At 31.6% G+C, this 23266-nt stretch overlaps 2 protein-coding genes across 2 annotated transcripts; one reads left to right on the plus strand and one right to left on the minus strand.

The window, feature by feature from the left end:
• Window positions 1-6479: 6479 nt before the first annotated feature.
• LOC111629509 (telomerase reverse transcriptase-like) lies at window positions 6480-7031 on the plus strand. Its single transcript, XM_023373426.1, has one exon. The coding sequence runs from the start codon at window positions 6480-6482 to the stop codon at window positions 7029-7031; it is 552 nt and encodes a 183-aa protein (XP_023229194.1).
• A 1710-nt stretch (window positions 7032-8741) lies between these two features.
• LOC111629511 (tensin-2-like) lies at window positions 8742-21990 on the minus strand (the record flags this gene model as incomplete). Its single annotated transcript, XM_023373429.1, has 4 exons — window positions 8742-10182; window positions 14461-14574; window positions 14657-14825; window positions 21912-21990. Coding segments are annotated over 4 exons (525 nt in total), but the record flags the coding sequence as incomplete, so codon positions are not given.
• Window positions 21991-23266: the final 1276 nt, after the last annotated feature.

Genomic DNA, 23266 nt, shown 5'->3' on the forward strand with positions numbered 1-23266 from the left:
TAAATGCTGGTTCATTATTGGCAATATTATCTTATCTTAAATTAACCAAAAATTTATTTCAAAAATACTACGGGAATTTATTAGGACGTATAATATTTGTCGTAATTATAAGTTTACGGGGGATGGGTGCTTTGTGCCGTTCGTCTGTGTTGGTGAGTTTTTGGATGAGCTTGTCAATAGAGAACTTTAACGCTTTGGATATGATCTGTATAAATTTTTATATTTATTACTACTCTAGTTTTACTAAAATTTTGGTTTTTATTTATTATTACGTGTGTTATTACTGATTGGAGGTATCGAATCTACTTCTGGCCCGATGTCTCGTACTCCTCTTCCTCCCCTTCTGCAAAGTCGTCCATATCGTCTGTTGAAAAACGTCAAAGATCTAGCGAACCAGTTTTGAAATCTCAACGACTCGAATCTGTTTTTCCTCTGTCGAGTTCGTCTACTAATGTACTGTACTTCAAAATTTAATTTCATTTTTGGAGGAGAGATTCGACACCATTCTAATTAAATTTGGATGGCTGGCAAATCTGCATAAAGACTTTGAACATGGTCTTATTAATTAATGTGGAGAAGATGGAGGAACTAACTAATTCAAATGTGTTTTCTACTGTCTTCTTATTTTATTTATTTATTTTCTTATTTATATATCTCTTGGACTTATCGTTTAACGAGCCTCAGCGAAATAATATCATTATTGTGGATTGGAGGGTGATTCGTCGGAGGTTCTGTCCTTAGCTTCTGACATTTTGTCATCTGTCAAAAGACTCGGGTAATGGTGACTCTATTTCGGCGAAAGCTCTTAATAAAGTTTCAAAAAATAATTTGGTGTTGGCTGAGCTTGATGATGTTTCCGATTTAAAAAAATTTTATTTACAATAATGCATAATATTGGAATGAAGGATAAATATTCCGGGGTCAGGATTTTTAATGATTTTACATTGGAGATCGGGAATTCGGAAAATAATCTTGTTTTCCTTTTTATAGAGAAGAGAGGCTAAGGAGAAAGGTAAATCTGTGTTCATGAAAGCTGACTATTTAACAATCGATGAAGATAATTTTACATTTGACTTAATAATAAGTTGTTGAAGATTGAGTCTTTTTTATTACTAGGAAAATTGATGGCTCGTCAAATAGAGGAAAATTAAAACCTTCACCTGTTACTCCTTGCTCAGAAGATTTTATTACGTTAAGAGTCGTATCTTGAAATATCCAAGGCTATTGTATACTAATTTTGCTGATACGAGTTTTATTGATTTTGTTTTTTCATATCACCTAATTGGTATAACTGAAACATGTATGATATTTTCGATAAAAACTCTTCTTTCAACGTTGGATTCCCAATTTTGGTTTACTGAAACTTTAGTACGAATCCGACGGACTGGTAGACCATCAGGTAGTTTGATGTTAATAGTCTCTCCGAAGTTTGGTAAGTTGGAAATTTGTCATCTTTTTGATAATTTTATTATCGCTACACTTACATTTGATAAATTTTTGTTTAATGATCGTTCTAGATTTTTAATTGTCTTGGCTTATATTTCTATAGACAAACATCAATCATTGATTATCTTGATAGATTAATTCTTGATCTTAAGGAAGACGATGATATTTTGATTCTTGGTGACGCTAATGCCAGAATTGCTTCTGAAATAGATACATTATATACAGGCTTTAATTTAATTCAAATTTCTATAATATTAGGTTTTTGATATTAGGTAATATTGATTATTTTAAATGGTCGTTTCGTTACCGATTTTCCTGCCAATTTTACGTTTATTTCCTCTCTGGGTACATCAGTTATTGATTTAATTGCTACAAACTTGGAATTGGTCGATAATATAATAGATTTTAAGGTTTTGAATAAATTTAATTCCGATCATCTCCCAGTTTCTATTGCTTTCCGGATTGATTGTCTTCTTCACGCAAAATGATCGCCTACTGAAATTTTCCGTTGTGTGTGGAGACCTTCATGCTCGGATAAATATTTAATGTTTTAAGAGATACGAAGATTTTAAATGTGGATTCTTTATCTTTTTATTTATCTTTTGTTGATGTGATTTTTGAATCCGCGGTTCAAAGTAGTATGTTTGTCAAATGATTGTTGAAAAAAAAAATTGAAGTTTTGGTTTGATGATGATTGTTTACGATTGAAGACATAAAAATCGAGCTCTACGTTCTTTTAGGCGATTAAGATCTAAGCAACAATTTATTACCTATTCTAACTTAAATTAAAATTTCAAATACTTCTGTAAGGCCAAAAAGAAATTATTTTAGACTAAGATTAACTTTCAGATGTCGCAAATTAAAAAAGTCTACTGAATTTTAGAAGATTGTAAATAAATTTAGAATAAACAAACCTGTGTATAATAATAGATAATAATTCTATTTGTGAATGTTCGGATTATTTGAAAGTTTTTTTCTCCTGCTGTACTGTCCATTTGCACTGATGACAATATGAATCTACTACTAGACGAACTTTTTTCTTTTGATGAATTACAATCTGTAGTTCGTTCTTTAAAAAATAAAAAAGTCCCTGGCTTGGATAATATTTAGGCTGAGATGATTAAATCTCTCCTGATTAATGCTATAAATGATTTGTTATTTTTATTTAATAATTTTAATTACTTTTTCCCTACAATTTGGAAGGATATTTGTCTAAAAAATGATATACAAGAAGGGTAGCCGTTCCCATCCATTGAACTATCGTTCATAATATCGTTCATATATAATCAGTGTAATTAGGAAAACTTTTCCATGTTATTGGTTAACAGTTTGAGACTTTGGCTTCAGTGGTTTCGTGTTTCCTTTAGCCAGGATGCTTTTGTACCGAGTAGAGATGTCTGTTACAATCTATTTCTTTTTCTCGGAATTTTGCAACTATTTTGGCTAAGAAACGTAATAATTTAGCCTATACACATTGGATTCATTGATCTGTCAAGGGCGTTTTATTTTGATACAATTGATCACGATATTTTATGGTCGAAGCTTTCTCAGCTAGGTATTTTTTTTATTAATCCTATAAGACAATTGTTTTCTGGTACCGCCTTTCAAATTGATCGTTGTATCTCAGAATCGGTAATTGCTAATAAACGTCTTCCACAGGGCGAATCACTTAACCGTATTTTGTTTAATTTATTTGTCAACGATCTCCCAGATTTTTTCACAATCATAATGCTATGGGTACATCTATATCATCGGAAGTAGAATTGAACTGTCTTTTGTTTGCCGATGGTATTGCAATATTTTCGTATTCTCCTATTGGCCTTCAGAGGAAACTTAACCTTTTACAGGATGATTGTAGGATTAATAAGCTACATATTAATGAGGCTAAATCTAAAGTAATGGTTTTTCGGAGAAGGGATAGGTTGGGAAAAGCTGATAAATTTTATTTATCTAATTCTGAGTTGAAGGTCATGTCGTCTTACAAATATTTGGGCATCTATTTTACTCCACAGGAGTCGTTTTCTTTTCACTTAAATTGTTTTTGAAATATAAACTTAATCTAACTTACTAATTTAATAAAGCTTATGGTTAGAATGAAGCAGTCTTCTATCAAGTCGTATTTTCGATTATTTGATTCTTTCATACGTTCAAGTCTATGTTTGTTTCCCATTTGGGGTTCATCTTTTGTTGATGAATTAGAGAAGACTCAATTGAGATTTATCAGATTGATATTTCATATTAACGATTTAATCTTATAGTTTAAATTCGATAACAGATAGTGTCGAGCAGGGCCGGATTAACCCGCTTTCGGGCCCTAGACATTTTTTTCTTACCGGGCCCCTTCCTTCTCACACAAGAAATAGAGCACACAAAAAATATAAAACAATAAATAAAACAAAACTAAATAATGTGAAAAATTAAAACAAATCTTAAATTTCTATTAATAAAAAATATTTAATATACAACAATAAATTTTAGTTTTTCTAGAAAAGTTTGAACAGTTTGTTTATAACTTTTAAAACATTGAAATTTATTTTATTAAATGTTCAACAGAAGTTGTTATACAATAACAATATTACCTTAAAATATTAATTGTTTAATTTAATCTTTTTTATTATTACTATTTAAATAATATAATATTTTACCCGTGAAAGATAAATTGAATAATGAAAAAGATAATTTAAATAAAAGCCAAGATAGTTTTAAAAAAGTAAGTATATAAATATGAATAAACTTTATTTAAAAATTCTGTTTTCTAGTCTTTAATTCAGCAAAATTACCAATTATTTCATCATAATTAATATTATCCAAAACATTTTGTTCGATGTATAAAAAGCTAAAGAATTTAATTTTGATTCACTCAGTGAGTTTCGTAAATAATTTTTTACACGTTTTAATACTGAGAATGAATGACCTTTCACCAGATGCATTTGATATAGGCAGAGTTAAATATATTCGCAATATTATTTCTATATTTGGAAATGTTGATACTAGTTTTGTGCTCTTTATAAATTGCAGCATATCAGATGGCAACGTTAATTTTTGGCTTTTGTAAATTAATTTAAATTGCAACAATTCCTCGTCCAATTCTTCTGTGTCAATATCGCCACTGTACCACTTTTTTAGCAATGCAGTGTTAATTGATACGTCCTCGTCGTCGCCGTCCGTTATGTTTGAATGAAGAATTTTAAAAATTTCATCAATATCTTTCAAAATAAACAATTTAACCAGGTCCTTCTAAAAACCGGGCCCTAGACATTTGTCTCATTTGTCTATGCGATGATCCGGCCCTGGTGTCGAGGTGTCTATGGGGAAGAGAGAAAAGTTTCGAAAAACTATACTTTATATAAAGAATATCTTGAACCCAATATTTATCTTTCAGTGACATAGAATTACTAACTATTAATGTTAATTTGTTATAAACTAACTTTCTGAAGTCAGATTCTGGTAACTTTAGAATTTTATACCAATATCGAAAAATAGTCATTGCTAAACAAATAGCCAATGGCAGTCTATACAATTCAAATCTCAAAACAGCTCAGGGCACCAAACGATTAACCCCTTAATTTTCTTTTATTAATGTGTGGGTATCATTCATCCAGATGATTAGTATGTTATAGATGTACCTTTCATACACTCCTCAAAAATGAAATTGCAACACCACAAAAGAATGCATGTAGCCACATGCATATCACAGTACTAGTACAGGTGACAGAGATATGCAAATGATTAAGTTTGTGTACGCATTGGGTCATGTGGTACCAGTTTCAGGTTATAAAGAAAGACCAGCAGCCGGCTCAGCTTGTAAATCCTATCAGTGACAATTTGTAGCAATGAACTTTTGAAGAGTCTGAAATGCCTGAATGGTAGCCAGTTACACTTAAAAAGACCTATTGAAAGGCATTCCCCCTAGGCAGATCGCCCAAGTGTTGCATTAACTTAACTAAGCGAACTAAACAAACAAACTTTTGAAGAAGCGTAGAAAATGTCTAAGAGATGACAGTGAGCTGAATACCACCAGTTAATTCGGTCTTGTTCTCCAATGGCTGGAGAACAAGACCGAATCCTGGAACTGCATGATCTCAGTTTGTCCATGCATACAGTTCCATGCATGTTGGACATGACGTGAGAACATCCAGCAATGTGTGACATGATGGACTCAGGAACATTTGTGAACATGCCAAAGAGGGGAGTGGATTGCATCAGTGCACGAGAGTGCCCAAACTGGCAGATTTGCCAAATGGCCATTCCAGACCCATTTGCCACAGCATGAAACATCCAAAGTCACCTGTTACCGTCAATAGTCAATCAAACCATTGCAACAGGTTGCATAAAGTTGGACTGCATGCATGGCATTCAGCAACTGGAGTGCCATTAACTATTTCACACAGAGCTGCAAGCTTGGCATGGTGTCATTATCATTGCAACTGGACCACTGAATGGCATTGGGTATTGTTTATGGATGAATCCCGTTTCTGTCTGTGGAGGAATGATGGGTCCACCCACCAGCTCTTTTTGCTGAGTGTTGCATCAGCAAAAAAAAAAAAAAACCTGACACCAGACCTCACCAGGCCTCATGTTCAATCAGCAGACAGCCCTGGTGCACATTTCCAGTACTCTTGACAGCAAACCAGTACGTTACACGAATTGTAGGCCTGTAGTTTGGGCACTGCTGTAGGCTGCACTTGACATGGTATTGCAGCAAGATAATGTCCAACTGCACATTGCATGAATTCTCACCAACCTAAACGAATTCACATTCTTTCTGGCTAGCAGCCTTGCCAAATCTTTTTCCCATCGAACACCTGTGGGACCTTGTCTGACGTGAAGTGCTCTGGGGACCACGCTACATATTGTAGATGACATGCACAGTATAGTGGATGCAGCTTGGCAAGGATACCTTAAGCAACCTTTAATTGCTTCATTGATAGTATGCCTCAATGTATATGGCCTGTATAGCTAGCCATAGGACCTGTATAGCTAGCTAACAGAATTCGGTGGAGGTACTAAGAAGGTTGGAGAATGTTATGCTTATGGATAATGAATGGATGACAGTATTGGATTACAAAGCTCTGTACCCGTCAATTAAATTACCTCCCTGCTTTTGCGCTCTCAGAGACTTTTTGTTAGCAAAAATTAGCAATTCGATGAAATACCACATGCAGATCTTGGAGTTGGCAGATTTAATTTGCCACACATCTTTCTTCCAATTTGAAGATAAAACTTACTTGCAGGCACGGGGCGTACCGATGGGTAGCCCCATGTCAGCTATACTCTGCGAATTAGTGTTGCGTAAACTCGAAAACGATATACTCCCCTCATTCCAGGAAGACATATTGGCTTACGCAAGATATGTGGATGATATCTTTATTTTATGGAAGGATAATCGCATGGTTAACCAATTTATAGATCTGATCAACGACAACCCATATGGATTAACCCTGGAACTAGAGCAGGAAAGTGGAAACAATGTTAATTTTTTGGATTTATCTATAACTTGCAAAGACGGGGAAATCAGAACAGACATATACTGGAAACCCACTTATCTTCCTATCGTCATTCCTTCGCAGACCCTGAGTATATAAAAATCGCCGTTTTTCGTTCATGGATAATGAGGGCACACACGCATTGCACCAGCATCTGCGACACGTACAAAGAATTGGATTATATACGAAACGTAGCGATACAGCAGGGATACCGTAGAGAAAGAATAGATGCTCTCATTGCGAATTGTCGGAAGCGCCACCCCTCTCAGGGAGGGAATCAGCGTAAAGAAAGAGTCGTGCTTAATTACATACCGTTCCTCAAAGGAATGGTTAAAAAAATTACCAGAGATAAGAACATACAGATAGTTTACAAGCGTAATCCCACCGTATACAGGCTCTTAAGGAACGATAAAGGCAGTTACGAACGCAACACGATGGCAGGGGTATACTCAATACCGTTAAAAGACCGTAGATTTAATTCTAATTTGGTATACATAGGAGCAACCATGAGAAACTTAAAGAAAAGAATTGCTGAACATAAGCACTCGGTAAATAAAAACGTAGACTCTACGGTGCTTGCTGCCTTTGCCAAGTAACAGAATATCGAGGTCTTTTGGGACCGGGCGTCGATCATTAAAGCTACAAGATCCAGGCAAGCCATAAAACATCTGGAAAAACTAGAAATTCACAAGGCGCAGTTGCACACAAACTGTATTAATCATAGGGATGCTGACGGATTGTCATCGGCATGGAAATCCTTCTACGATGAATTGACGTTTATGTAAGCGGGAAGAATAATTAATATAATTTTTACTGAATGTATATATTTTATTTTATTTCTTTGTTTCGATTTAATTAACTTGTATAATTTTTGCAATTATTTAAACTTGGTAAATGTTAACGTACATTTATGTAACCGCGTTTTGAATTTTGTTTTACGTAATTTCGAATTCTTCGTTCGAATCAAAATGATAACTGAGGATGATCGCTTAAAGCGTTCGAAAGCGTTTTTAAGATATTAAAAAACGATTTGATGGATTATTTAAAGGTTTTGATTTTATTTATAGTGTAGTTCCAGTAAGAAAGTATTTTATTTATTTAAAACTAAATTACGGTTAGCATGTAATGAGTGTAATTATCATAAAGTTATAAGAGCTATCTGTGCTTAGGAAAACTAAATACTGGTATATTTTGATATATTTGACATTCAATATTATAAAAAAAATAATAATTGTAATTTGACCTTAAAAATGTTATAAAAACTTTACTTATACCTTTACATCTTCTCCAGAAATTAAATCATCCAATTTTATAAATCATAAATTAAGAAATTTTTATGTTTTTTTTAAAAATCACTTTAATGTTCTTATATCTTTTTTAATGATTTTATCTATTTTGAATTAACAATGCGATCTACTTAGTTTATTAAATTATTAGAATCGTAATATACATTAATGATCAAACTAGTTACAACATTTACAAGAGGTTCAAATAATAAATTTACAATATATAAATAAATGTACAGAATATATGAATCGTGAATAAATAACTAATAATTATAATGAAATAACAAACTTTTTTAAAATTCCTTATTAAGCTTTATTGTTTGCTTTATATCAGCCACTTTTCTCTTTCTTTTTTCTCTTTCTCAGTTTTTACATAAATTTTACTGAATATTGGTAACAAAGAAAACTATTATATACAACATTATAACAATGATGGCACATACATGTGCTGTAGATTACTCTACAGCACAACATATTGCTTGCTATTCAGCAAAATATATGTATGTATATATATATATGTTATATATATATCTTTTTTTAATAATTTTTTTATTGATATATATTTTAGCTGCCATTTTAAAACAAAATGAATTATTTATATTTTTAATGACTTAACATTAAAATTAACTCTTCTTAACTATGATATAAATCCATTTATCCAATAATGAAGTATATTATTCCAATGCTTTGTACTTAATTCTATATTATAGAAATTCATAGTTTTATTCCCATTTTTTTTTTAATTTAAATTCAAAAACGTGAATTTCTTTTTCCTTCTGTAAATAATAACTTCAATTTCATATTATTCAACCTTATGAATAATCACATAAGGTTGGCTATAAATTTTGTTGGATAAATGGAATTTAATTATTTAATGGAGCAACTTATAAAATATTTCTGATACAATAACAACAAATAATAATCCCGATGAGAAGTTGTAGAACATTTTGATAAAGAGAATTGATTTACACTATATATAGATAGATAGGTTAAAACAACTTGATTACATATAATTATTTTTAAGCTGTTTGATTTCATTTTTAATTATTCAAAAATTTAAAAAAACAACAAGAAATTAAACTTTTATTGTCCTTTGATATAAAATTTATTTTAAAATGGACTATTATTGTATAAAATAATCAGATAAAATTGTTTTTTTAAATTAGAACTGACATTACTAAGCACTTATCATTTTTCAATAGAGTAGAATTTTTTAACTATTTTCTTTCTTTAAATAGATAAAAATTTGTATAAAATTAAAAGTAGAATAATCCAGAAACCTACTATAAATTACTTTTATACAGAATCAAAGGCACTCAAATAACATGAGCATTTGGGATATATTGCAAGTAAATCTCTAAATTCTATAAATAATTATTCTTTTCTTTTTTTTACACTTTAAAGAGAAATAACAATAAAACAACATTTTTCAGTAAAAATATTACAATAATTCTTTCTCTAACTGTAGATGACTGCAATATGTTCAAACAATAACAAGTGTACATCAATGAATTAATACACAATATACATGAGTTAAAACAATTTGGACATTATGTATGGCCAATACTATATTATACAATAAAATACAGAGCATGAATTTAATAATTTCCAAATAAAATAAAATATTGATATGCATTAGAAATTTCTTCATTGATAAGAAATTCCTTTCTTTATTTTTATATAACAGTCGTTGCTATTTAAATTCAATTAACAAGGAATTTTTTAGTAGTTCAAATGGATTTGTGGAAGAGTTTTATTTCGTTCGGAGTTTGATAAAATGCAATATGAAAAAGCCAAGTTTTCATACTGCATTTGCATTCCCGTGCAAGAATTTTCTTACAATAACTTTATTTACAAAACTTACAATGGCAGATGCTGGTTGATCTAATTCCCATTCTGCAAACAAATGACACTGATTTTCTGTTTGTTTGACTGGGCTACGAGCAACAAAACCAAAACAACGCCTGAAAATTAAAATCATCATCTCATTAATTTTCTGAAGATATTCTTTGAATATTATATTTTATATTTATATGAATATTAATTAATGAAGATAATGTTATTTTTATTGATTTAATTTTATCTGGTAGTTATTGTTGAAAGGATGAATAAAAATCAAAGAAATCCTGTATGATTCAAATTGAAAAAAAAAAAAAAACATTTAATCAGATCTACTTGTGTAATTATTTGTCTACATCAAAATTTACAAATAAGAGATAATGCTAATTATAGAGAAAAACAAGTAGCATGACTATTTTAAAAGAATGTATTGAAGATAATAGGAGCAGAGTCCTTAAAGTACAAATATGTATAATAAATTTTTAAAATTTATTTAAATTCTTTAATAAGAAAAATTTATGCTGATGCATTTATGACAGGGCTGTGGAGTTGGAGTCAGAAGAAAATTCATACTTAGAAGAGTCAGAGTCAGTTGGTAAACATGGACAGGCTCTGTCTGACTTCTGTTTTTTATTTCATTATGTATTTTATGTTAAGATCCTAATAGGAGTATTAACTTTCTATCTTGCACTATAGGAGTTTCCTATAGTGCAAGATTTTATTTTATGATGATTTCCCTATTTTATGTGATCTTTCTTTGCCTATCATTAATTACTGCTGCTCTTTTCAGAAATTTATATTTGAATACATTCTGTGTTAGCTAATTCTAAGTTTTAATTGTCAAAAGACTCATACAAAATGGCTATGGAGACTTTGGTTAAATTTAGTGTTTTTGAATATTTTACTATAACCACAGAAAGAAAACATTTTGTCTGTCAGTGGGTGGTTAAAGATGATAATGAAAAACACTATGATAAAAAGAGAAGAACTTTCAGTTTTGATGGGAAAGCCTGATAATTCACTTTGCAGTAATTCTGGGATAATATAATCAAAGTATATTTTAGATTATTATTTAGAGGCAGGAATCTGAGTTGGACTCAAATTCTAAATCAGGGTTGATGCTTGATCTACTGTAATCAAATTCTAGTCTCAAAAATTGAATACTTATGGAAGTCATTCTATGTTCAAAACTATTTAGATTTTAGAATATTCAATCTAAAGATGAAAAATCACTTTCTTGAAAAATATTTAATCAAAGATTCTAAAAACAGGTTTCTTGAATATTATAATGCTTTGCGACTATTTTCCTTTTTTTTTGTTTCGGTTTTTCCCTCACCCCTTTCGTTTTGTTTCATGGTACTACCCTTCCCCAGTTAATTGTGTGTTGGCAGCCCGATTGGCCAGTTGAGGTCACGTGTGGTGTATATCCGGTTAGTAGGATATACAGTATAAGGACGTGACCCATGTGGAGTAGGGACCTTTTTTGTTTTTTGGTTTTCCAGCTTGTTTCCGACTGCGGTGTTCTGACCAGGTGTGGGGAATCGAAGCGCTGAACGCGAGAAACCCGAGGAAGAAGGGAGACAAAGGAGAAGAAATTGGTTTCCATATGAATAGGAACTGTGTGGTGGTGAACTCCAACTCGTTCAAGTGAGAGAAGATTGGCGGAAGATTAGTAGGCACTGTTTAGTTCTTCAAATGTTTGTACGCGGCCAAGATTTTTGTTGCGAGTAGCGTTTGTTATATATCTTCTTTGTTACGTGCTGTTTCGTCGTCCCGCTTTCCCACGTGTTGCGAGTCCCCATAGTCAAGGGAGGAAAGAGAGGAACGAGGTGAACATATGTAGCGTTGACTCGGGTATAACATAATTTTGTTATTAATTCGCGCCTTGTGTAAATATCCCATTGTAATTAATGAACTTTAATTAAAATCCCAGATATTGTTGAGCCGACTTGTCTGTGTGTTTTGTGTTCAGCCCTGCAGACCTTGCTCTACAGGGAAACTCTACAATATAATAGCAAGGTATTTGATTATGTTTCCAATCATATGACTCCATTAATACTCACAAAAAAAAATATACATTAAATTGGAAAATAATTTCCAACAAAGGTCCTTCCTGATTGCTGATGTGAAACAGGTTGAAGAATGGTAGAAAAAAACATGACATACTTTGATTTCTTATTGTCAACAACAACATTAATGCTCAAAATTTGATTCATCAAGAGAAGCTAAATAAAAAAAAACATCAATAGGTAATATGATATTTAGCTTTCACTTTTATGTAAAGATAGCAAGAGAGGAAGAATAAAATTTATTAATTTTTAATTTGATCAAAAGTATGCAGTGAAATAACAACAAGGCATAGTTATCTCTACATAAAACTTGTGTATAATTAGATCTGTTTATTTCTCTCCTAATTTTAATCTTCTCTCAAAATTCTGTTATGTCTAAATCAAGGACACTCATTCCACTAATGAAACATTTTTTAAATGATCAAATGATAAAGCCAAACCAACTGTTGGGCTAGAAATTGTTATGCTACAACACCATTTTAATTATTTTTTTATTTTTGTAATGGTTTGTCCATGGTAGGGGGAACCACCCTTACCTTTTGTTGAGGGAAACTTAAGGTGCCCTGCTTTGTTTCTTACCTCCTTTTTTGTTGTGCGATTAACTGGGAGGGAAGAGGACAAACAAGCAATCAAGGACTACAAAAGCAAAAATGTATAGAACTTTATTCTTATTCGTTTGCATCGACATTTTTGTCATAACATATTGAAAAAAACTGACCACTATTTTTCTACCTTGGGGCATCCTGCACAGTTGAAACTTCCCCCATGGGCAGTGCTGATATTCGAAATATTTAACAAAGGGTTCACTAACAGAAAATCTTTCCTTAACAATTTTTTTTTTCGCTCAAATGGTGCATTAGCAACATTAGCGCAAAAACAAACCTTAAGATATCCNTTACGTGCGTTTAACAACGGGTTCGGAAAACTTTGAAAATGTTAACAACGGGTTCGGCCGAACCTGTGCGAACCCGCTGAATATCACCACTGCCCATGGGGTAGAGAAGGCAAAAATGCGATGGATCGATTCATCTAATGATATTTGAAAGTATCCTGACTTCAAGTCCAAAACAGAACAATATTTACTTCTATAAAACTGAGATAGTATATCATCTATATGAGCCATAGGGAACTCTTGTGGTCTGGTGATTTCATTTGCTTTCCTCAAATCAAGGGTCATCCTTATTTCACCAGAACTCTTTGGAACTATATATTGGGGAGTTCTATTCGGAATTACTTTCCTCGCAAATGCCGCCCAAGGAACTCATCAATTTTCCTTTTTAATGCCAGTAGATGCAAATGTAGTAAATGATATTGTCTGACATTAATGACCCTTCCTGATTCAATTTCAACCTTATGACTGAACCTCGTAGGACCAGTTAATTCAGAGACATAATGAAGAAAAATCATGAAGAGAGAAAAGCAATTGACATTGGACAGATTCTTTAACCCCCACAATGGAAAAAACATGACTAATAAAAATGCAAGACTGCATATATATGTATTTTTATTATTACACTAGCTGCAAGGACCTGCTTCGCTGGGTTTTTATTTGTATGTAATATAGTTTTTTTTATATATATAAAAGACTGTTTTTCTGAGTAATCTAGAATCTAGCTGCAAGGACCCGCTTCGCTGGGCAAAAAGTAACGATAGTGAAGATTAAGATAATTACATTATATCTAATCTTACCCGTTTTCACAGAATGCAAGAATTAGGTCCCCAGTTTCCAGACTAATTAGAGAATTTTTACGTTTAGTCAAACAAACTATTTTCAACGTTTCTGGAACGTTTACAATCGTTCTATAATCGAACCAATATTCGAATTTTATGTTCGAATTTAATTCAAACATATAATTCGAATTATTCGAACAAATTCGAACAAAACATTCGAAATAGAAAGCCACTTTCAACTACTTTTAGCCTCATATCTCCCGCACCCTTATAGCTATCGAGACGCAACCACCCCTATGCACGAATGGAGACTTGGGGCTACCACCACATACAAACACCATTCACGTGCGATGCGTAGTTTTGGCGGAAAAGTGAAATATAGGGACATACATGTCCATTTTTATATATATATACTTTCTAAGTTTATTTTTTAATTTTTGGAGTCTCCAGAACGAATTAATCAAATTCCCATAAAAACCTATGGTAAATCAATAATCAGTTAACAAACAATTTGGATAGCAAAAGAAGTTTCGGAACAGATTATGTTAGTTAACCAATCACCCACTCTATAAAAATTTCTAATGATTTTAGTTTTTAAAATATAAAGTTTATTTGTTTCATTTCAAGAACTGATTGTATTATCATTTTATAAATATCACATACCCTGATTCTAGGGGAATGCTTATTTCTTTATCACCTTGATTCCAGCGACGTCCATCAGGATCTAATCCACAGTAACTAACAGTGGTTACTGAGTAATGACGACGAAAAAATAATCTACGCAAAAAAATTGTTTAAAATTATTTCCTCATTTTTCAACATCATTAATAATTTTTATTTTTAAAAATATAAAAATTACTTGTGCTTTATATCTGTTAATGTAATACCATGGGAAGACACTTTGAAATGAACTAGGGTTAAAACTGGCAGTGTTCGTTTCGAAAACAAATGAGATAATGCTTTACGGACAGCTTGAGGTCCTGTTAGTGACTCTGTATCTGCACTGCCTAGAAAAACTACATTACAAGCTGAAAGTAAAATATTTTAAATATAAATTAGTAAAGAAAACTATTTAATTTAATCATTCATAAAAGACAATCTTATTAAGAAAATTCATATCATACAAAGAAGGTACAGTACTGTAAATGATTAAGTATAGGAAAAATTACTTTCTGAAAAATCAGGATTTTTCGATATAAATTAATGTTAATATTTCAATTAATTCCACAAACTGCAGAATACATAGATAAATTGTGAAGATAAATTTCTATATATTATATATGTAATTTAAAACACACATTAACATTTTTGACAGTCATAACAGAAAATGTATATCAGTGTGAAATGCCATATTTATTCACCTATTTAACTTAACATTAAGGCCATCACTTATCTTACAAATCATCATTAATCTTTGTTGTCATCTCTGTATATTATCATTTTAATCAATCCACTGGAATGACTAAAAAATACAACCTATAAAAAAAATTCACCACACCAAATTTGTTTGATCTTGATTCCAGCAAATAATAATAAATCTGTCTTCTTTTTATCATAAGCTTGATGGCTTTAAAATATTGGTATGAACTTTTGTATCAGTTCATTATTTGAAGAAGAAAAAGAATGATTCCATCAAATAATAGTTTCCTACTGATTTTTAAGCATTTTTCATCCTTTTTTCAATTGATATTACAGATATCCACAGATGCATGCATGTGACTTATGGCAGCCACATTAAACTTCAAATGCTCATAACTTCTAAGTGTATCTTTTGCAAAAAACATGTTTCAGACAAAAGTTTAATTTTTTGTTAAATCATAAATTACAATAAAAAACAGGGTTCTCCATTTAATGAAATGAAGTTGGTGCATTTTCACTAATTATAGTGCCATCTTTTGACAACCTTAAACTCTTAAACTCTAACATTAAATTTGGTGAAATAAATTTTTTTGTAAAATGCATATTTTTTTAGTTATTCCAATGAATTAATCAGAATGGACCACCCTATATTAGTTAAAACTATTGGAATAAAACTAGCCTATAATTCTGTAACTGATTTTACCAGGTTTTGTGAATAAGACTACCATTCCTTTTTACATGACTTGAGAACAAGTGTACAAATGTCTTTCTTTGCTCTCTTACACTACATTGTGTGAATGCTCTGCCCAACAAAAACAGTATTTCCAAAGATGTAATCTTAATTGTGACCTTTCGGGTCGGCACCTCTTTGGTACCCTGTCAGGATTGACACCACCGTGTTTCTCGAAACACGGAAACCGAGACGGCGATTACGTCACGCCGTCTCGCGAGCAGTTCTGTATGTGGTCAGACGGATTCGTAATGTCGATTCAAGAGACAACATTGGAAGTGACTCAGATACACTTAACAATTAACAAGGGTTTATTTAAAAATCTATTGGAAAAAGGGTTGTCACGGAGAGAGAGAGTTCACATACGATTCGCGGGATGATAAATACCTTTGGTAATAGATCCCGGTCGGGTCTTGTTGAAACGGAGAATAAGAGCTTCCTATGGGTTTTTCAGGATGTATCCACGAGAAAAATACCCATCAGAACTTCTGATGGGTATTTTTAGTTATCCAGGCGATCGTGCACTAACACACACACACACACACAGAAAAGTTTATCCTATGGCGATTAATTCGGTGACGATTAGATGGATGATAATTGAAGGGAGGACGACTTCTTTCCTCTCCGAGGACTAAGGCAGCGACTAACTCTTTTCGGCCGTCTCTGATGATATTCACGGATGATTTCGGCCGTGCAGAGGTTAATAGTTCACGAGAAAGCGTCATGTTGCTTTCGAGAAAATGTAACGGGAGACTTTCTCAGGTAGCTAAGAACAACAATTGTTGCGTAATTTGCAAAATGTTATTATTAAAGACTATTTCTAATATAAGAAGTTCTGCTATCTTACACTACATTGTGTGAATGCTCTGCCCAACAAAAACAGTATTTCCAAAGATATAATCTTAATTCATAATACTGAACTTACAAGAAATAAGACACTTGCATAATGGTAGTTTTTCTAGGAATCAATTAAGTCATGAAAATGGGAATACAGTAAAACCTGCTTATGGTGACCACCCACGGTTCCTTCAAGAAGTGGTCTTTTAGACAGGTGGTTGTCCAATATAGGTGGTACTGTAATACTGTATTTTTTAGCCATTTCTACTAAGCAAAACTCGAGGTGAACAAAAATAAGCGAATTTTTACAACGATAGAGCTATATTGGTATTGTAATAATATTTAATATCTTCTTAAGTACAATAAGAAAAATTCAATAATAAAAAATCAAAATCAATAATAAAAAGATCAATAATCAATAATAAAAAGATTTTATTTTTTCTCATAATAGGATTTCATTACATGGAAAAAGGAAGGTTGCCTGTAAAACTGATTTTTGCATTAATGTGTTTATTGTTTTTTGAATATTTTACGTGCAAAAATTACTTGGATATTATTTTTCTAAAAATATCATGGAAATAAGGTAGATTGATTCAGAAACTATTTATTGCACATGTACTGTATATGAACTTAAACTAAATAAATAAATAAAATAAATTTTATCAAACAATGAAATCAGCCGATTAATTATATTGTATACAATATTTTATACCCCTAAGGAAAATACTGTAGGTCTACGGTAAAATAAATTTCATTTTCCCACAGTTAAACTTTGCCACTAATTACTGTTGTGATAAACCATTTTCACTTTTTCTGATAACTTTATCATCATCTTCTAATGACGTACTAGGAAATGAAAACGCGAACACTGAAGCTAAGTCCAGCTGCAAAGGAAACTGACTCGGACTACACTCACATCCCTCTCTCATGTAGCAGCCTTAAAAATTATATTCATGACAACGCTATGCGAAAGTGGAATCAGTAAAAGTAGTTGAGCAGTAAAACTTATAGAATAACACGACTTTATTTTCCTAGTGTTGAATGTAGGTTTTCATCACTACTTAGCGATTTAACGTTTGCTACTGCTCAACTATTTACTGAGCATTTCTTTCGTTTTTCGGAGAATTTTGAACAAACTGAAATGAATATCCTTTGTTGCTAGACTGATTCACCTGCACCTAAATTCAAGGTTGGAGAAATGGGTTCGAACAATAGTTTAGATCAGATATATTCACGGAAGTGGTCACTTACTACAGTTGTTGTATGTTGCATGTTGTTTTAGACCAAAAATCAATGCCTGTGGTCGCGTTACACGGGTGGTTGTTTAATACGGGTAACTTATACAAAGAGCAGTGGCGTACCATAGTGGGGCGGCACTCTTTGGGGGGCTGCAAAATTTCACAATAAATAATAATAATATCTTGAAAAAATTTGAAACATCCTAACCTATACTTGCATCGTGCATACGATAGTGCTATCGTCCGGACTGTCCGGGAATCAGCTCGCCGGGAGAACTAGTAACTTTTTCATCCGAGGAGTTCCTGTGAAACCTGTTGACCTTTTCTTTCTTTTTTTTTTCCTTGTACAATTCATTCGCGTTCATATACACCACTAATATCCAATAGTACTATTTTAAACAGGTTGCTGCACTACCACCGAATTTTTCATTGCTTATTCTGTGACAAAATTGAATTTTGGTCTTTTAAATTGAAATACCTAAATAAGAGGGGTCGAAATTTTCCTCTGGCCCAGGCGGCTGACACCCACGGTATGCCACTGACAAAGAGTCTATGTATAAGCTATTCAGTGCCAGAAATTTTTGCCCATTTTGACAGGTGCCCGTCGAATGCAGGTGGTCGCCTAAGCAGTTTTCACCATATATATAAAATAAAAAATTTTTGTTATGATGTCAGTGTTATTCAAATAACTAAGGTTCAGGGATGTCCCAATACCAAAAAGTATTGGTATTGGGACATTATCATGAGTAGTTATTAATCATGAGTAATCATCATTAATCAGTAATCAGTTATTACCATGAGTAATCAGTTATTAATCATGTAATCAGTTACCATGAGTAATCATGTAATCAGTTAATCATGTAATCATGTAATAAAATGAGTAATCAGTTATTAATCATGAGTAATCAGTTATTAATCATGAGTAATCAGTTATTAATCATGTAATCAGTTAATCATGTGATCAGTTATTAATCATGAGTAATCAGTTATTAATCATGTAATCAGTTATCATGAGTAATCATGTAATCAGTTAATCATGTGATCAGTTATTAATCATGTAATAAAATGAGTAATCAGAATAAAATGAGTAACCAGAACAGCAATCATGAGTAATCATGAGTAGTTATTAAGTATTAATGCCAATATCAGTATCGGTGTTAAAGTATCAATACCAGCCAGTATCAGCATTGAGTATTGAAACTGAAATTCTTCCCAACTGTCGGTGTTCAGTCTGTTGCATCACCTTCCAGTTATTTTTATTGCTGAGAAAGTACACCTATCAAAGAATGCTGTGTAAAAAAATTTCATAAAAAAAGAATAGTATATACATCCTTTAGAAAAATGCTTGATAGGATCCACAACTTCAATGGAATGAAAAAAATAAGCAATTTACAAAAGAAGCATGAGCTTATTTATTCTAATGTGAGATGCAAACCACCCCTGTGGTTAATTAAAAATTTAATTGAAATAGAAAAATTTTAGACGAAAATATTCTATGATTTTGGTGGAAAAATTATATTTTCTAAAACAAAGGAAACTAGTAAAAGTCACTTCCTTCAACAGAAGTTGAACATCCTTTTTGGTTTTCCCTTATCTCCTAAAATTTTAGTCACCCTGGAAATTGTCAACCCCTCGGTAAATCCCCTTTTCCCTGTTCACGTGGAAAAATACAAAATGCTGATTGGTGAAAATTCGTCAGAAACAGAAAGAATTTTGTATCATTTGGGGAGTACGCCACGAAATTCGAGAGAAGGAGGACATATTCCACATCAGCTCCCAAAGGCCAATGCCCATAATCAATTCCCGAAGTCCTAAATGAATTATTAAGTCGGTAAATACAGTGAAGAAAAAGGTTTATTTATGTGCCACTACAGACATAAGAAAGAACATTCATCCAGATACAGATCTCAAAAAGAAGACAGAAAGACACATGATTTAAGGTAGTATGTTTTTAACCGAAATTGTGAGTTCTCTCTCTCAAAATTAATAGTCTTATTCGAAGGTTCAATTTTGTATAAACTAGTTCTTGTTCATTAAAATTTTGTTGTTATTGTTAAAGAAATGTCTCTTATGTCATCTGAATCAAACATATTTTACCATCTCCTTCATGAATCAATACACATGTTAATCCGCGTACAATAAATCTGATTAATTGGTGTCAAGGAATCCTGACTAGATCTAGGATTCATCCCATAGATCCTTCTTTTAACATTCAAACTATAAGCCCCTCCACACTCGATTTATTGGGATAGAAAAGCTATTCTTCTAGACAAACAGAGGGCTATTCTAGAGAATAGTCGCCGATTAAGTGATACTAGAGTCTTACTTACTTCGTATCCCCGGCTAGCCCCTCACACTAACATCATTTATCATTAACATTATTTGTACATTAATATAGTAAACAAGGTAGCTTAAGAAGCATACAGCATTCTGTAATGTACAGTACAATATTATATGTACTGTAACGTTATCAAAAGTTACCTTTTTGTTGAAATCAAGAGTTAAAAAAAATTAACTTTTTTAACAATAACACAATTTTAATGAAAAGTTAAATTTAGCAATTTTCAAATAAACTGTTTTCATCCCATGTTAAAGAATCAATCACATAAAAAGAGGATTAGTTTTCCTTTTGTTGACTGTGTTATTTCAAAATTGCATAAAATGGACTGTGTAAAAAGAGGGATAGGTGTACTGTACTTGTTACAATGAAGGCTGAGTGGGTCCCAGAACAGCAATTAATATTTTGTTGCTTACTCCAGAGAATTGAATCCTGAATCCGGTTCAGAAGTCAGCACATCAGTCAGTGCTTCAGTTTTCAGTTTACACATTAACTTACAGTTATCAAGTTTAATTTTGGAACAGTTTGCAAGATCCAGCCATTCAAATGATGTTCTTTTACACTCAACAAATTAAATATATCTTTAGAATTTAGTAAGAAGACAACTATATATATTTGTCCAATAATTTTATACAAACACTGATTGCATTTTGTAAATCAGCAATGATCAGTCATATCATTGATATATTAGAACATTCCAGGAAGAAAAATTGATGAGCCTAATATTAAAAACTGGTTTAAATGTTAACACTTTTTTCTGACACTTGTGTGTATATAGTATTTAAATAAAACATTTGCTGCATTTCATAAACATTGATTCTATCAAGAGTCCTAAACAATTTTCCTTATCCTTGCCAGCTCTGGCTGCTGGCAAGGATTCCCCACGATAGCAACCCAACGCCAGCAAATGTTGCTAGACAAATAAAAACAAATTTGGTATGTCAATATATTTATCGTTTTATGACGAGTAAAATTTTTTTGTTGAGTTTACGGCTTTTATGTAATGCATAAATCTTCGAAGCACAAGGCCCCTCAGACAGCGAGGCCGTAGGAGGTGGCCCACGTCTTACACCGCCTCTGAGTTGATTAACTGTACATAAGTTTTGTTTCTATGCATGTAATCATTGCAAATGTATCTATGTTTTATATATTTTTTATATTAAATTATATATATTATATATATATAGTTTAATATCACATATTAATTACAATATATGTAGTCACAATATAAAAGACATATGCAATACATAAATATTGCATATGTCTTTTATGTTGTAATTATATTGTAATTAAAGTGTATTAAATTATGTTCGATATTGTAATTAAACCATAATAATCTTGTTTAGTGTACAAAATTTTAGCTGCTTCATGCAGGTCATCAGAAGACTATATCAACATTACGATCTTGGAAAATCTCAGAGAAATAGCTAAACTATAAATGAAAATATAGTTATATTTATACTATAAAAACATATGAATAAAAACAAAATTTTTATATATGAATTAAAAAGACAAGCTCAAAATGAATTCTAAATATATTAATAGAAATTTAAAATGATTTAAAGTTCTATTAAAACCATTTACTTATCCTCTATTGTTAATAAATATTTACCTGCACCCTGAGTTATTAGACTATTTGAAGGACTAGGACTCTCTGTCTGGCTTTCTTCTAACTGTTCAGTAAAATCTAAAATATTTATATTTATGTCAAATTTATAAATATTTTAACTTACTATTTATATTAAATAGGAATTTTATAGAATAATTATTAAGTGCCATCAAAACAGTAATTAATGTCAGTCTGTTAACAACTGAGCATTTCTTTTTTGTTTTTTAAAACTTTTCTAGTTTTGTTTGTTAAAAAAAATACATATAAATAAAATAGTCTGATAATATATCAACTTGATTCAATTAATAATGCCAAACTGACTGCTGGATTATTCATCAGGCTGTACAAATATTAATTTAATGAGCTTTATTGCAGCAAATTACACTTGTTACAGTTCAGTGAATAATCCAGCAGTTCATTTGGCATTAGTAAAATAGTATAATTTAAAACTTTCTTTTTTCTTTCTTTAGGCACACATTTTAAGTTAAATTTACTTACATTCTATATACAGTAGAGCGTCATTTATCCGAAAGCCGGTTATCTGAAACGTCTGTTATCCGAAAGCATTCCAGTCAGCAAATTTAAATTTTCGCTAGTGCTGTGGTGCTGCAATCTTTGGATATGTCTTGAGCTAATCCAATATTTTTTTTTGTTTGTGTATGTGTTTTAGCTGGCAGTACTGGCACTTTTGTGTGATTTTTTTCTGAGGACTGCGTGTCATGCTGAATCAAATGTTTTTGATACTATATTAACTTCTAAAGTATAATTTTTTTCGTTTTTATATTTTTTAATATATTTATTTTGTTTGTAAAAAATAAAAAAATAATTTTTAACAATACAATAGCCACGATTATTATTTTAAAAAGTTTACGTTAGGCTTAACATCGACAAAAATTCAACGCGAAGCGACACGCAACGGAAAAAAATTTCAACATGGGATAGGTTAATATATTTTTTCGTACGTAATTGGTTATCCAAAAAATAAGTTATCCGAACAACCCAGTCCCCAATTGATTCGGATAAACGACGCTCTACTGTATTGCTATATTTTCATTTACTTACATTCCATATCATCTTAAAAAATGTTATTAATATATAGTAAATGATTCTTTAAATGAATTTAAAACAGAGTCAAGAGACTAGTTTTTATATTTGGAGTGACAAAGACTTAAAAAAGATGTTTAAAGATACTATTTCAAGTTTCACAGTAATAAAGCATTCACCTACCACCAGAAGGCTAGAACCAGTTATAAATTGGCTAAGGACATTATAGTATGGTGAGAAGATTTACTTTTTGTTGTTAATTTAAAACATCAGATCCTCATTGAAAAGGCTGACATTTGATCGTTTTTAACTTC

This window comes from Centruroides sculpturatus, unplaced genomic scaffold (assembly GCF_000671375.1).
Source record: "Centruroides sculpturatus isolate CEXI.00-Female unplaced genomic scaffold, Cexi_2.0 scaffold364, whole genome shotgun sequence".
Lineage (NCBI taxonomy): Eukaryota > Metazoa > Arthropoda > Arachnida > Scorpiones > Buthidae > Centruroides > Centruroides sculpturatus.